This window comes from Malaclemys terrapin, chromosome 13 (genome assembly GCF_027887155.1).
Source record: "Malaclemys terrapin pileata isolate rMalTer1 chromosome 13, rMalTer1.hap1, whole genome shotgun sequence".
Taxonomy (NCBI): Eukaryota; Metazoa; Chordata; order Testudines; family Emydidae; genus Malaclemys; species Malaclemys terrapin.
The window spans coordinates 8,751,703-8,768,885 of NC_071517.1; the positions used below are offsets into that span (position 1 = coordinate 8,751,703).

General features: G+C 39.8%; 1 protein-coding gene across 1 annotated transcript; it reads right to left on the reverse strand.

Annotated features, from left to right (window-relative positions):
* Positions 1-1,964: 1,964 nt before the first annotated feature.
* On the reverse strand, positions 1,965-16,546 carry ZNF207 (zinc finger protein 207). Its single transcript, XM_054047641.1, has 12 exons — positions 16,394-16,546; positions 15,343-15,469; positions 13,981-14,119; positions 12,851-13,021; positions 11,114-11,189; positions 10,485-10,532; positions 8,205-8,275; positions 6,360-6,520; positions 5,566-5,658; positions 4,095-4,337; positions 3,057-3,219; positions 1,965-2,819 (listed from the first exon to the last, which is right to left on the reverse strand). The coding sequence occupies exons 1-12, from the start codon at positions 16,432-16,434 to the stop codon at positions 2,659-2,661; spliced, it is 1,494 nt and encodes a 497-aa protein (XP_053903616.1). The 5' UTR covers positions 16,435-16,546; the 3' UTR covers positions 1,965-2,658.
* Positions 16,547-17,183: the final 637 nt, after the last annotated feature.

Genomic DNA, 17,183 nt, shown 5'->3' on the forward strand with positions numbered 1-17,183 from the left:
TTGTTTTTTTGACTACTCATCCTTGAAAAGGGGGGTGGGTGGTGCAGACCAGAAAATAAGTTTTAAAAAAATGGGTTATAGAACTACAGCAGGTAAGAAAATGGGATTTGTTTTGGGGGGAATGAGAAGAGATCTCCTTAGAACATCATAAGAGCTTGAGAAAAAGCTGGAAGTTCCAGTTTTTACAGGAAGAATACAAAATCAATCTATCAACATCAATGTTTTTATAAAAAAAAGTCAAATGTGTTATGATAGCTTTAATGTTTATTTTTTGAATTATCCTTGGGATCAGAAGAAATACAGAAGACAACCAGCTTCCATCTGGAGTACAAGAATGGACATATTAAATTACGATTGCAGAGAAATGGAAAAGGGTGAAGGACTTGGGGGGGGGGGGGTAGGAGGGGGAGAGAACCTGAAAACTCAAGGCCCGTTCATAATGCATTTCCAAGCAAATTACTGAATGAGTCTGCTTATTTATTCTACATGTTAGCTGACAGATGGCCAGCAGGTAAATGGTATCTAGTGCCTAGAAAAATGCTTCTTTATGACATCCGGAGAGCTATGGATCTTGCTTAAGATTAATACAAGTTTCTGGAGATTTGCCAGATAAATTTCTAAGTTGTTAAACCAAGGCCATATAACTAGAAATTAAGATGCCAAAGAACCTGAGACACTATATAATGAGTTCCATGGGGCCACATACTCTACTGGAAGACAGCATAATGTTCTGAATATCTTTAATTTAAAGATTTGCAGACTGAAAAGATGGAGCATGAAAGTAAAGGAATGTCAAGTTCCTGGTACAAACCATAGCTATAAAAAACCAAAGACCTCTCTTCCAAAAATAAGACTAAGCCACAATGCTTAGTTCCAGAAAAAAAAAACAGGAAAACCTACTACACTGATGACCAAACTAGTGGTAAAGCTTGTCAGCCTCTGCGATGGAAAAACAAGGGAAATGAGTATCACCACAACACAAGTGGCACAGATAAAATATAATTTGTGGCTGGACCTTGTATTTAAAGTTGATCTGCAAAGGAAAGCAACATTTGCCATTTTCTGCTTCTTGATGTTTAAAACACCTGGAAGCCCTCCCATCACAAAAAGTGTTCTCCCCATGTTTGTATTTTTCCATTAGAAACTTAGCTCCCCAACACTGGAAGACTAGTCAACTAAAGCAACAAGATATAGGTCATAACAAGGAAATTAATCTGAGTAAGAGGGTAAGAGACTAATTCAGATTCAAAATTCTGATTTGTTAACTAAGTAATTAAGACACTTGGGAGAAGAGCCTCAGAGGTTCAACACCCCAGGCACTTAAAGGGATGAGAAAATTCTCAATCCACGAGTCATCTTGTGTCCAACCAGCAGCACCACCCAGAGACAATCAGATTTGAAATTCCTGATATTTATGGTAAAAGCAAAAAACAAAATCTCATACTTGTGAGCCGCCTTTGCACATCATAGAGGCAAAACAAGGGCAACGGCCTATTTTTCCTTTTTGCAGGTCACTTTCAATACAGCAGCAAGAAAGTCACTCACTGTGTGTCATGCACCTAAGCTTCTAGAAGTTTTCTCCTGAATGGCTCCTGAGGTTCATGCATTGATGCAGTCACACATCCAAGAAAGTTATCTGAAGAAAGAACTAACAGGATGCATCTGGCACTAGGATTTACATCAGCCAGGGGTCACAATTACATCTTGCTAATATGTGAAAGTGCCAATGTTACAAGTCATCTAAGATTTATTGCGGACAAGAAGAAAGGCCTATTAAAGAAACCTGCACCATTTTAAACAAATTATAAACGATAGGTGAGATGTAACCCATAATCTCATTCCTATTAATCATTTTTTTTTAAGTTAGTTAATAAGTGTACAGGTCTATGTCTACTTGCTTAGGAGACTACAACATGCAGCTAAGTGACAAAGTTCAAACAAGAATTAGAGTATATCAAAACAGCAGCAGTAAATATGCGTTTATTACACCAATAACTACTGTGGCATGCATCTGTACAAACCTTGCAGGCAGTTGTCCACAGCTGGTCATGAATAAAAAGGCATATAAATTTTTGTCTTGTTTTATTACAATGAAGTTTATAACAGTACAGAAAAGTCACACGACCTTATTGGGTCAGTTTACTTAAACCCTGCAACAGGAGGAACGCTAAATACATTAAATATTGTTACATGTTCAGACTTTTAAATGTACAGGTAGTTGGGAATAGTTACAGCCCTCACCAAGCTAAGTTGGGGACATGAAGTCCAACAGCACCTGAAGTGCTGTGAAGGCATCACTTTACAAATAGCAACATAATGTTACAGAACTTGCCTTTAAGATGGTATGTTCATGTAATTCCAGCGCCTTCACAATTTAACGAACCATATTTACTATACTTCACTTCTAAAAACCTAGATGAAACATGAAAAAGAAGCCATACAGTATAAATTGCAACATCAGGAAAAGTTCCTGTTTTATTATTCCAAATAAATTTTTCCCATGTAAAATAAGAATGTCCAATAGTTCCTTGCATGTGGGAAGATACTTTTTTTTTTAAAGTCACAATGAAGCCTTAACTGACGGAAGCTTGGCTATATTAACAGCACAAGATGAGAAAAGGTTTAATCTCCAAACCTATTAGACTGTGTGTAGTAGCATCAGTAGCGGCCACCTTGCGACATTACAGGAGGTCTCATTCCCATTGGAGGTCGAGGAGGTCCACCTTGGTAAGGGGGCACCATTGGAGGTCCCTGACCATATGGAGGCATCCCTCCAGGAAGGTATCCTGGCATGCCTTGGTGATGAGCACCATACTGACCTATGAACAAAACATTTTTAAGATGAAAGTAAACATATCTACTAGTTTTCTTTTTAAAAAATATTATTTTAAAATAAAGCTATTTTAGAAGATTTAAAAGGTTGGAGACACAAAGTTAAACATTAAAAAGACTGAAGTTATATTTTTGTAAAAACCTGTCCATTTCAAATTAACTGCTGCTTCTAGATTTAAAAAGTTTTCAGTGAACTTAAATGTATTAGGAAAAAGTGTGATTACCATGAGGAGGCATAGGAGGTCTCATTCCCTGCTGCTGAGGAGGAATTCCAGGTTGTGGAGGCATCATACCTCCAAGTGATCCAACTGATGGATTGCCCATTGATACCTGTCCTTGTCGAGGGAGATTACGTTGATATTTGGGCAACTGTGCCCTTCTCTCTTCCTAAAAATAACAGCATACATAGATGTTTTAACACACCAGACGAAGAGCAAGGGAGCTGAAATATTAATTTAAATATTGGTGCAGAATGTCTAGGTACATAAGCTAGAATTTATAAAACTGAAATTGTTACTAAAGGTAGCTTCAATAATAGAACTAAATTTGCTATTATAAAATTCTGAAGTATATTACCAATAGTATCTCTTTCCCAGGAAAGCTATCACATAATGCAAGTTCAACTATTTGAAATTGCTACACTAATACTGTCAATTCTAATATTTTGCACATAAGGAGCCAATCTCCTCTTAATACTAAAATTATATGTAAAAAAAAATATGAAATGAACTGGGAATCTAAAGGACAAAACTAAGTGTAACCTGAATTTTAACCTTGCTTAGGAAAGCAGGATGCACTTTGTCTTGAGATTTTTCAGTTCTGAACTTGGAGAACAGCATCCGTATAATTGATTTTCATATTTGTCAGGAGCACTTCACAATTGCTCAGTCTCACTTGTGCCAGGCTGGCTAGCTATGTGTTTGTATCTGGCACAGTTCTAACAGTTATACATCAACCTGGAGAAGTGAGAGCCAATTAAGGCAGAGCCACACTCAGGAGGGGTGATTCTTAGAGTCAATGCAACAGTTTCACCATTTATACAGGTATGGTTATGCAGTGTTAACTCTATATTACACTATTCACCGCCTTGAAACTGAAGATATATCCCCTCACATGAATTTCTGATAAATTAAACACATTTTATTCTCCTGCCAGCATTAAAGTCATCCTGGGATAGAGAAAAATATCCTGTTAGCCACATGACAATTGCAATGGAAATGTGAGTTGCATTTATCAACTTAAGAAAAACTGTTTTAACTTACCAGTGATATATCCTCATCTGGATGGATCAACTTACTGGTTGCACTGGTTGTTGTAAGGGTAGCAGGCTTACTTGTTATAGACGTAGCTGGTTTAGCTGCAGTACTGTTTGTTGTGCTAGTGGTTGAAGCTGTAGACTGTGTATAAGCAGGGAATGTAGGTTTGGGGGGCTCTGTAGTTGTTGCAGGTGTATTATTCAAAGGTTTGAAATCAGTACCCACTGGTCCTGGAACAGCTGCCTGAGCCTGTGAAATAAAAATTAATCAGTAGAAATACTTTTTAAAATAAAAGAGTCATTTACCTGTTTGACATCTGAAACTTTCCAGTAAGATACACAATTAAAATAAGCTAGTCCAAAGTAACTTTCAGCCTCATCACATAATACTAAAGCAACTGAAAACAAAGACAAAATAAAACCTAGTGCACGTACTGTAAGAATCTAGATGTTGCAGGTCAAAAGCAATAGCTAAAACAAAAGGTATAAAATAAAAATTGCATATATATTCTGCTGACTTTCTTGAATATTTTGGGTGAAATTATGCAATTTAATATATAAATCCTTCATGGACCACTCTGCTTTAGTAAAGACAAGCTACGCTGAAGTGAATTCCTATTTCTGTTATTACAATTAGTGTATTTTAGCAATCATTAGTGAATACAACTTCAAGTGTTAGCATTCATTAATGAAATTAGATGTTTTGAAAATCTTGGCTTTAACTAAACCTTTCGGTATAAGAAGTCTAACATGTCAGACTTTAAAAATTAAAATTAATTTTGAAGCAGTCTCTCCATAACAAAAACACTGCAATAGCCTTGCAAAGTTCTCTTAAATATCTGTCTACAGCTCTTCCAGAAATTTTAGTCTCATTAATGATTGAAGAACTAAGTGAAAACAAATTTGAGGTCCACTGTGAAACACAAGAGGCTGGAGTCAATACTGTCTGTGCTTAAATTAAATTAGAGACAAGACAACTTTGCTTTAAAAGTAAAATACTACAAAAATGAGTTTCACTTGAGAGAATGTTTTGGCGGTAGCCAGCATACATTTTCAATTCTCCATGCCACCTTCTAAGCAAAGCCAAATGTTTCAATTTTAGAACATAATGCAAATTAGAGTTTCCCCATATTAAGATTCAACAGCACGAACTAAAAAGGTTTCACCATGCATCAAGCTAACCACTGCCCACTAAAATGCATTTAGCTGCTTACATGCTTTTTTAACCCTTCAGAACCAGGATGTAGTATTTCTCATTTCTTCCCATTATCCAAGAGAAATTGAATACTTCGAAATGTGTATTCCTACAAGATGTAGTATACAATTAAGGATTTTGTAGTTTTACCAGCTAAACATAATCAGGAATATAACAGCAATTATCTGAAGATGTTTAGGCAGTCCATTTCAGATTTACATAACGGTCCAAAGGGTTAAGTTGCAAAGCAATTTTTTTTTTTAAACTGCAACTTCCTGCGTACTTGTGCTGTGCTAGGAAACAGAGCTTTAGAAGATGCTGACAGATTTTCTGAATTGGATGAAGCTGTACTTGAACTTGTGACAGGTGTCCCCATCTGTAGCATAAAAGAAAGGAAACAGTGAACAGTCTCCAAACAAATGGGTGGAAAATATCCCTATGGAAGGATCTCTTATCCAAGGGACTGAATTTTTGTAAATGATTATCTTCCATGCAGAAGTCCAAAATGCAAAAAGGAAATTATGAAAGTTTCTGCAACATACTTGAAAGCAAGTAAAGAATTAAGGATGTATGCATTTACAACAAATGGTAATGGTCACAAGCCTCAAAAAAAATACTATCAAGAGACCACAAGTCGAAATCCTGCTTAAAACAAACCATGGCAAGACTTGTGCATTGTGAACTTTAGTGAAAGTTTTGAGAAGTCAAATCTCTATCTGCTGACAGACAAAAAAGTTCAGCCAACCACTCCCCTCCATAAGGGAAGTAATGTCAGAGTGCTTTGTCCATCCCCCACCGCCCCACATCTGCTGACAGAAGTTATACCTAGTTCCTGGGCTGCTACAAGACACTGAAGACAAGGGAAATAAAAAGTGAATAAAAATCCTTTTAAAAATCAGCAGCCTCGTGTTAAACTGCATTACAACAAAGAGTCAAAACAGGTGAGAAGTTTTACCAATTACTTTTGTAGTATCTTCAATGAAAAGTACTACTAGTCACAATGATTTAACTTTATAGTCCATTGTAAGGGACAAGCCTAGATAGTTAAGATTCCAGAGTCTCTGAAAGTCACCTTACCTGTCCTGCACTGGGGAAAAGTGGTTTCGTAACTGGAGGCTGCGGGGAGGGTGCTGCTACAGCAGGAGCTGGAGGTCTATTAAGAATGCCTGGTGCTGTCACAGGCTGTGCTTGTGTCATGGGAGGCATACCAGGGCGAGGACCAACAGGTGGTGGCATACCTATGAAAACAGAAAAGAATCTGTAATAAAAACCTCAAGCACAGGTGAATAGAAATATTCCTTTTGAGTACACTATTCCAGAATGTTTTTAAAACTATATGTATAGTCTTGACATAGATAAGCCTGTAACGTCAATGTACATTTAATCAGCTTGTAGACAGAGCTGTTTTAGATAGTCACGAATTAAACATATATACATGTATAGTAAAAATTACCACACTTACCTATAAGAAAGACTGAAGTTTTGTCACCTCCACCTTACAATTACAGATTCAATTTTGAGAGACAGGGGAAGGACAGACAGGAGCTTAGCTACCCCCCACCCCCCACAACACAGTTGTACAAGTTCTTTCCACTTAACTCCACATGCAACTCAGAGAATTTGTGTAAGATATACTAACTAAACCTAAGCTGCCAACTGAGTGATAAGGCTGCTAGGAAGCCTGGACAAACTGTCTGTCATTAGTGGAGACTGAACTTATGGGGCTGGTAGCGAAGTGCAAACTCAGATCAGGTTATGACTGACTGCTCTACAGAGGACTTGGAAATAACTCCCTCGGACAGCCAATATTGCAACTATTAAAAGACCAAGGAAGGCAACCAGAAACGCAATTCTGATAGACATATTATACATAAAAGACCTTTAAATTAAGCAACTTAACTGACTTACAATACTTAGTAGTAAAAAAAAAAAAAAAAAGAATCAGCCAAACTACTTTTGGACATGTGATTGCCATGGAAGGTTCTCCCAAAATGTTTAATACAGTTAACAGATGCCCACAATATTGGTTACAAGCAAAACAAGAGAAAGGCTATGCTGCAGTTTTTATAATCTTATAGTTATGATTTAAAGCAAAGCAACACTTCAACACAAAGTAACACATTAAAATACTCAATCACCTAAACAAAAAGTCTGGAGAAAAATTGTTGTGTAAAATAAAAGCTTCCTGAATAAGACAAAAGGGTTCCCCCAAGCTTAGTGTAATACAGTTAATTCTGGACAGGAATAAACTCATTTTGTACAATCTACCTAATGGGTGTGAATCTTCCAGCCTACTCAGCTCAGTTTAAGACTGCAGGTGAGTTTAAGACTGCACCAATTTCAGCCAGCTGTCAGGAACAGCAGTCAAAACAGTGATGCAGGAATTTCTTTTTCTAGGATCCTGCAGTCCCAGTCAGCAGCTTTTCACAGCTGTCTCAGTGTTTAAAAGCTTGATCCAGAAAACTTCCTTATGAAGTGCTTTGCACATAGCTAGGCTAGAGAGGGAAGACTAAAATGCTAATTAGTAACTGTCTACAATTTTTGGACAGCTGCCACAGAGACCCCCCCCACCCAAAAAAAAAAGGAAGTGGGAAGAGATGTGACTAGAAGAGAGAAAAAATGCAGAGAGAAGGAAAAGCCAAAAAAAGGATATTGTAGGGGGAGAGAATGGATAATGAAAGAGGAAAAACTCTCCACATTTTCCCTTTCCAATAAATAAAAGTGTACTACTTAAAAATGTTAGTTTGCCACCAAATTCTACTCTTTATCTTTGTGGAAAGCCACCACTGAATTCTACAGAGATCTAGTATGAAGTATGGGTAGTATACAGCCCGATTTTAATCATATCAACCCAAGAACCCCAAGTTAAATAAAAGATATAATTTAGCTCACCACAGTACGAGTTCGACATCACTGACCTACCTGGTGGCATACCAGGCATAAGAGGTGGTATTCCTGGCCCAGGAGGCATCATCCCACCCATTGGCATCATCCTATTAAAATATAAAATAGAGACTAATATGAACACTAACGATCTCCTATTGAGACCATTGGCATACACTAATATTAAGCTAAAGGTGTTGCAAGTAACCTAGTTATTTCCACCGATAGAGGAATTCAAGTCATCTTGACTCTCAGTAGACAAACCAGTCCCACTGTCAACGGGAAGAGAAACAGTTTTCATGTGGGACTCAATTCCTTAAGGTGACATCAATCCGATTTAATATCAGACTGCCAGGCTTAGTCTCTCCATTAAAAAGGTACTCCAGCATGTCCTTTTCAATTAATTGGCTGAGTGCCAGTGTAAGTGGCCTACTAATAAATTGTATACCGAGTGTATTGCTAAGCTAATTAGTACCCCACTAACAAAATAGCCACGAAAATTTGTTTAAATCATGCTGTTACACTACCCCTCATTTTTTTAAAGACTCCAGGATAACATAAATGAGAGTCTAACCTTGAACAATGTGTAACGAGACAGAGTCAACTTGAAATCAAGTTAGTTATATAAAACATTAGTCAGAAGTTTCAGGTAGTACATATGTCTGAGGTCTCAGGCCAATTTTTGTGAATATACAGCCACATGTTCCTATTTTAAAAAAATGTTTCCGCTTCCAATGTTGTCTGACAGACAACCAAACAGGTAAAGATGACCACAAAGTTCCGTCAAATGCACTGAAGAGGAAACATCAGAAAATCTATTTCCAGTAACTTTGTCTATGCTTTGAACAGCAGAATTCGATTGTTCAAGTTGATTGCGCTCATGTAAGGTTATGGCTTTTTCTCTGTTCTAAGAATACACCTCTACCTCGATATAACGCTGTCCTTGGGAGCCAAAATATCTTACCGTGTTATAGGTGAATGGTGTTATATCGAATTTACTTTGATCCACCGGAGTGCGCAGCCCGGCGGAGCACCGCTTTACCATGTTATATCGGGTGACGTTATATCGGGGTAGAGGTGCAAATTCCTCTCATCTACTGGTGACATCTTAAGAGGATATGGCTGAAGTTTCCCCTAAGATTGAACACTGGTGTCCAATTGGCCCCTCCTACCATCTGTAACTGCTAAACTCCATTAAAATAAGCTAAAAAGACATTAAATACTGTCCTAATATTACTTTTCAAGGTAAGCAATTTAGTTACCACAGGAATTTTATTAAATGGGAGGCAAGGTGTCCACAAGATACCATATGAAGAATGAGGATTCTTACGCTAAAAACACCTGGAACCAAGCTAGGGAAAGTAGTGAAGGCGCCCCAGCTCATCAAGAGATTCTCTCAGCAACTCTTGGATGAGGGAAGCCCTCCCATTGTCACCATGAAGATGCACTTACAAGAAACAACAGGGGTATTATGTTATGAAACGGACCTTTGTTTCTTAGAATCTGAAAAGAACAGGGCTAAAGTACAGTAAGTCAGAACATATTATTTCACAGGCCAAGGCTAGTCTTACTTATCCTGATGGTCCCTTATTTAAAAAAAAAAAAAAAAAAAAAACGAGTGGAAATCTGCTTTAGGTTAAGTTAGGCTTTAAACTGGTAACAATGTGAAGTCATAACTACAATCTATAAGATTGTAATTGGTTTGATAGACTAGTGCAGTTTTTTGGCAAATTATGTTCCTTACTATATGGCATAGCATCCATCCAGATTAAAGTTTGACAAAGAGCTTTAAGTGCCACTCAGACTAAAAACCAGCAAAAATTGGCAGTCCTGATTGCAGAATGAAATCCTTCAAGCTATATGTTTCAAAGCCAAACAGAAAAACATCCACGGAGAATGTAACTGCAATAATCAGATTTATCACCAGTTTTTTTGGAATTCAAAAACTGTATATTACATTAAGCAGGTCGCTTAAGCTATATATCAATGAATCCTCACCAAAATAATTTCATTTAAAAAACAAACAAACCTCCCACTACTCACAGGGAGTGACCAAATGAAGCTGCAGACTGCTGCAAAATGAAAGGTGAAGTAGGACACAAGACAGCTATTGCAATGTTATCTCCCTTTGTTTTGTCTTATGGATCTAGATAGAGATTCCTTATTATTCTTAACAATGAAAATCTCAAACTGTGCACTATACAAAACCTAAAGTTACATAACACAAATATTGAATGAGGGGCTCAATATGACAGGTTTCATTTGACATAAAATGGCATAATGAATGTACCTAAATTACATTATTAATTAGATGCTTACATGTTTTCACCGCAAAATGACTGCATGTACTTTCTCTGTTGATGTAATCTGTGAAAATGTATGACAAAAATCAAAAAATCTACCTGTGATTTTCCAAACACATTGTGATAGGGTGTTATGTGTTAACCCCATTAACAATTTAAAAACTCATCTGTATACTCTAGAACCAATCTGTGTAAATCTCATTTAACAAAATCTTAAACTGACTAACAAGCTTGTTCCTGGTTGGATCCACAACTGATGAGAACAAGAGATAAACTCTGATGCAATGTATATACACAGCACACAAACTTTGACAATGGGTTCATGGAAGGGTTTAAACCAGCAAGTCAAGATTTTACATCCAATTGTATTAATTGGGGGGTGGGAGGAAGAGCAACACCATCATCACATTTGCGTATGGCCTGCTAAATTTTAGTGACATTTTGCTGTTGTGGTATAGCCTTCCAGGCCCTATGTTAACTTTAAAATTAACACAAGTTTGTAAACCCCCCAAAGTTCTACAGAGGTTTTGATTTTTTCTACAACAGTTCAAAGCCGCTAATGACAGATTTAGATAGCAAATTGCTAGTGTGCAAAAACCACTGCACGAACACAGGCCAACTGATTAAGCCTATGTTTTTACTCACCCAGGTGGCATTCCTGGCATAACTGGAGGCATTCCTGGCATCATTGGTGGAACACCTGCCATCAAGGGTGGTATACCTTTAAATTGAAAATAATTTTTAGATGAGTAATAGATTTATCAGTGAGAGACTTCAGACACAAACAAGACTGGATCAACTATCTGCATAAAAGCTTTAGAGAAAAATCCTTTTTAACACTGCTTGAAGATACATTTTGCATGAGTTTTCAAGGATGAGGACAGGTGGTATCACTACATTTGGACAAGTGATCAGAAAACTGATCTTCTATCACTAAGGGATAGAGACTCTCTTCCCCTTGATGAGTGTACACATAATCTAGCATTTTGTCAGAAATTTAGCCAGCCTAGAGATAGTAGTACCTTACTCTTATATAGCCATTTTTATCAGTAGATCCCAAAGCAGTCAATAGTCTTAAGTGTAATTCTCCTCACAACACATCTGTGAAGTAGGGAAGTATTAGTTTCCCATCTGTAGGGCACAGCAAGGCTAAAGGACTTCCCCCTAGGTGACTCAGAAAGTCTGTTGCAGAGCACGGAATTGAACTCAGGTTTCCCAAGTCTTAGGCTAGTGAGGTCTAACCACTTACATACTAGGCTCCCTCACTAGGGCATTTTCTCTCCTTGGCAGAGCAACTCCTTCCTTAAAAGGCAGTTTCCAACCACAGTGAAATTCTTAAATGGCATCAGGACACAGGTAAATGAAAGCTTCTCTGATATAGCAGATGTAGGCATGTTCATCACTTTTAGTGTCAAAATAAAGTCAATTTATATAGTATATAAAAGCAGAAAAATATCAAGGGTAACATGGATAGGAAATGTGGACAAGAAAGCCCCGTCTAAGGAACGGAAGTGCAAAAGGATGAACGAATTATAGACTCATTAAAAAACTGGAATAGGAATATGTTTAAATACGAAGATTACATCTAGTCATGTAGAATTGAACCTCAATTAGGCTTTTATGTGAATAGAGACAACATTAATCCCTTTATTGCTACTATTTGGAGGGATTTTTTTGAATAAGTTATTCACAACAGAAAGACTCCCCTGTCATTAAATAAAAAGAACCTATCAGTGGCATTTAGCTTTTCATGTTTATGGACTGTAACGGGTCAGGAGCCAGCCAATCCTGTTCAATTTATAAGACCCACCTGAGAAGGGGATAGGTATTTTCTACAAAGGGCTGAGAGGGTTCAGTGGAAGGGGAACTACAGAAAGAAGTCTGGCTCCTGTGACTCCTCTGGAGAGAGGGGAGCAGAATGAAAGGCTTCTGGGTCCCAGCAGCTTGCACTGATTGTGAGTGTGTTACTTTGTGAGTTGTGTTTGCACTAATGAAACAGTGCCCTGGAAGAAGGGCCTGAAGGACTCTGGGAGTGGGTAGCGAGCCCCTCCTGGGAAGGCTAGGAGAACCACAGGCAGGTAATTGGCCCAGGAACCGAAGGGAAACTGAGGCAGCAGCCAGCCTGAAGCTAGACCAGAAAGGCGGCACTATGACAATTTGGTACCTCACTTCAGCAATCCTATCACTATTGTGACATTTCTTAATGTTATATTTTCTTCAAGAAAGAGGATATCAAGACAGCTATTCTTAAGTATCAGTCATAAGTTATACTGTCATATCTAACAGCGTTGCGAAGGTGTCAGACCATCATCCTAGAGTTAAAGTAGCATCTCAATAAAAGTATTTGGTTTTTCCATGTCTAGCTTTAAAAGTCTATGTTACCTGGGGGTATTCCTGGTGCACCTGGCACAGGAGGCAATCCTGGTTGTGCCATTGGGGGCATGTATCCCTGTTGTGGTTGTACTGGCTGTGGCTGAAATGAGGTTGAAGCTGTAGATTCATCATCATCATACTCATCAGAATCATCTTGTTGTTTCTTCTTCTGGCTCTCTGCTAAATAAATGTAATTAACACTGTCAGATTAAGAATAACACAAATCTACAGAGTTTAAGAGCATAGGATTTCATCTACTACCTAGGTGTTCCAATTTGAAACTAACTTTTAAACCACCTTGCTAGTAATTTGCAACTATGTATTTTAGGAAGAAGGAAACATTTTACATAACCCTTCCACCCTTGTGTTATTTGTGTGTATGAGTTGGTAAAGTGGGGCAAGAAACCCTACCAGGATCATTCTTAAGAACTGCCACCTAGGTCTGCATGCCACAGGTTAATCTACACAGTAGGACTCCAGGAGTAGGATAAAATGCCAGGGAAATTCACAAAGGCATTCTTAGCATCAAAGAAGTCTGAACCTCTATACTATTTATGCTGTTTTTCTTCTATCCACCCTCAAGTCACAGTTCCTGCTATGTAACAGGATAATCCTTTTCTAGACAGGTACTTGCCAAAGCAGTTACCTTTGGCTAGGAGAAAATATCACTAGTCACTTAAGTGGCCAGCAAAGCCTATCAAAGTAGTTACAGAATGTACCAACTGCTCTATCTGAACCAAAATCACTGATGATATTCCTTACTTCCATTACCTGAAGAGCAAGGCAGCCACACTAATCAAATCTGAATGGCAGTGTAAAACCCAGGCCACTGAGGATTTGCCTTCAAACAAATCCTGTTGCTAAACTATTTCCTCAGTACCAGCTTTAATTCTGTATTTAAAGTAGCTACTTTCACAGAGCACAAACCCCAACTATTATAGTTTAATGGTTTAAATAGACCTCTGTAAGACACTGCATTTCTGGATCAAAACGGTAACATTTTACTTTCACCACTACAGAAATGCAATTTATACATTCATAGTAAATAGGGATAAAGCTATGCTCCCCTTTATATGCTCTAATCTAGTTAACATATGATGAAGATAATACAATATAAGTAACTAAACATTCAAGTTTACCCTGAGTTTTTTGTTCAAGTAATCTTCTCCTTTCATCCATGTCTTTTTCTGGAATGCCCTCCATACCATAGATTTCCAGTTCAATATCTGTTCTTCCAGGAATAGCATTTGGAACAGCATCTATTGTTTCTTTATGCACCTAAACCAAAAAAGTTAGATTCCTTTACTGCAATCAGCTAAGATTTTTGTGACTGATAACACTGCTTCTACAGGCAGTGTCAAATCTTACAGATTATTCTGTTAAAGCTTTCCACTTTGCCACCTCGACTCAAACCCATAACAAATGCACATGTTTAGTTCAATAATTATTTTCTTTTTAATATCTGTAACTAACATCTACTGGTAATGTCTGTCCCAAACCGCTGCAATTTGTGTTGGTCCCTACATGAAAGTGTTTTGAGCGATTTGTTCCATTACATTTATAATACACTGAACACTTTTTACTCTGTATCAGATTGCACAATAACCTAACTTTGGGGAGGGGGAGGAGGGAAGATGTGTCCGGTCATACTTTCGCAAGGAAGATAAGTGTCTGTTAACTAAGGGATGCTGCTAAAGAGGGGCAGATGCTACTGTACCTTATTCACAGTTTAGCTTAGATAAGAAAGACATGGTTTATCCCCCCCCCTTTTTTTTTTTAAACTACTCTGTCTATGTAATTACATCCTCATGAGGAAAAATTTTAGTCTTAGGCTTGGTCTACACTTAAAAGTTAGGTTGACATAGCTACATCTGTCAGGAATGTGAAAAAACACACATCCCAGACTGACAAAGTTATGTCGACTTACCCCCAGTGTAGACGCAGCTACGTTGAGGACTACCATCATTTGGAGACTTGGTATTCCTAGACGGATGGAAAAACCTTTTAGTCAGCACAGGCTATGTCTACACTATGGAGTCATGCCAGCATTATGCAATGTAGCTATACTGGTATAGTCTCTGTAGTTTAAACATATCCAAGAATAGGTTCAGACTAAGAAGTGCATTTTCCCTTGTTGATATAAACTACATAGATGTTAAAACCATTTTAGAAACTTGTTTTCTGGAATTAAAACTAACGAATACATGCTCCCCAACGTCAAGTGTGACTGAAAGGCCAAGATGATATAGCTAACCTATATGCTACCATGTACATTTGTGACAGCATTATTAAAACCAGTGAGTTTATAAAAAGGGGTGTATGTTCTTGTATTAGAAATAGAGAAGAGAGACATCAGTGTTTCCTAAACAAGGCAACTGTAGCAAAGTTTTGAGATTCTAGCAGTAATAAACAAGTAATCTTAAAAATGTTTTAATGCAGTATCACTCTAGGGACAAACTGAAATTGAGGCAAGTTATGCATATATTTAAAAAAAGCCTTACCTGCATACAATGTATAGCTAAACCGGGTCCTGTATACAGTTTCTTATGACATATATGGCATTTAAAGTGCTTTGCTTTTTGATGCTGTATAAGGATTTTCTCATCGTCAAAATCCCTGTTGCAATACCTATTCAAGATATTAAGGACATTCTGAAGCTTTAAGATTTTTGTATGAAGCAGCTTAAAGGAATAGCAAAGGGCACAAAACCTGGAGAGATAGATGAAGCGTAATCCAATTCTGTCAGAAGACAGATTTAAAACAGTGGCTAGGAGACAATATTTATGGCTGCAACAAATTGAACTGATCTTTAATGCTGCCTTCAGAGCAGCAGTCAAACCTTTAGGAGACTGAGGGAAGCACCAAGTCTCATTAAATGCCAAGGTTTCTCTGACTGTTGTCTGAAGTGTAGTTGTAGCCCTGTTGGTCCCAGGGTATTAGCCACACAAGGCGGGCGAGGAATCTCTAAAGTTTCTGAGACAGTTTTACCGCCTCTCCCGCCAGGGATGAAGATTTCCCCCCCACCAATCTACCCTGTCCCAGCTACCAGCAGTTTGCTGCTGACACTGTCACCTATTCCTGCGGAGTCTCCTCCGCTCCCCCAGGCTCGCTAGGAGCTCGGTGGCGCTGGCGGGGAGGAAATGGAGGGAATACCAGGAAACAAGCCCCAGCCGGCCGAAATTCCAAACAAGGCGGTCGGGAGGCAGACGGAGCAGGCCGCGTCCCGCCGGCGCGCGGAGAGGGGAGAAAGGGAGCGAAAAGCCCGAGCCCAGGCCGCCTCCTGGCGAGGGAAGGGAGGGAGAGCGCGGGGCGACTCCCGGTGAAGGAGAGGAGGAGGGGGGCGGAAGGAGAGCCCGAGTCGCGCGCGGAGGCAGTGAAAACGTGGAGGAGGGAGAAAGGGCGCGAGTCCGGCGCAGCCCGGCCAGGGGATGGGGGATGGGTGGGAGCAGAGACTAGGCCACGTTCCGGGGTAACAGAGACCAGGCCGCGCGCTCCCCTTTCCCGCCCCCCAGTCCCGGCCGGGAAGCCATCCCGTTTTGTGGCAAAGGATATCAGCACCAGGGCTTCAGCTGCTTCTTCTTCTTCCGGCCCATCGCGGTGGCGCTACCGAACTAGAGAAAGGCGAGAAGCAGGCACCAGCCGCAGGCCTTCCAGCGGCCTCTCGGAGGAAGACAAAATGGCCGCGCCGCTCTCGCCTGCCGCCGCCTCCAAGCCCTGGGCTTCCCAGTATGCACCGCGGCAGCCGCGACGGGGCTGTCACGTGACATCCACCAGGCTCCCTCTGCCGTTGAGTCTCCTAACAGGCCCGGCGATTGCCAGCGGCAGCCATTTTGTTCCAACCTCCTTTCCAGTCCCGCCTAGGGGCGTAGAACCCTCTGTCATGACCCCCCTGGCGGCCACAGGGAGCTGATAGGGGTGAGGGGGGAAGGGATTCGGGTACCCACCAGCGAAGAGATTTAAGGTGCCCACGGGCTGGTTGGACAGGACAGACCGTGCCATTGTGATGTGGCGTCTGTGCCCCACTAGGCAACATCAGCAGGTTGCCTCCACACCCCAAGTTGCTGAGGCAGAGCAGCACTCCAAAACATCACCACAGCCTCATCGCACGGCCTCACCGTGTCAGCCACAAGCAAAGCACAGTCCTGTCCCCTAAAAATCATCACAGTCCTCAGCGGTGTCCCAACCCCAACACGTCACGTCAGGCCGTTAACTAAAGGAAAACATCATCCCTTCCTCTCAAACGTCGGCACAGTATCACCACATGGCTTCCCCAGGCCGACGCACCGTGTGGTGGCACTGAGGGAAAACGCCATTGAGTTCCTCAAAATATCAACACCATGTA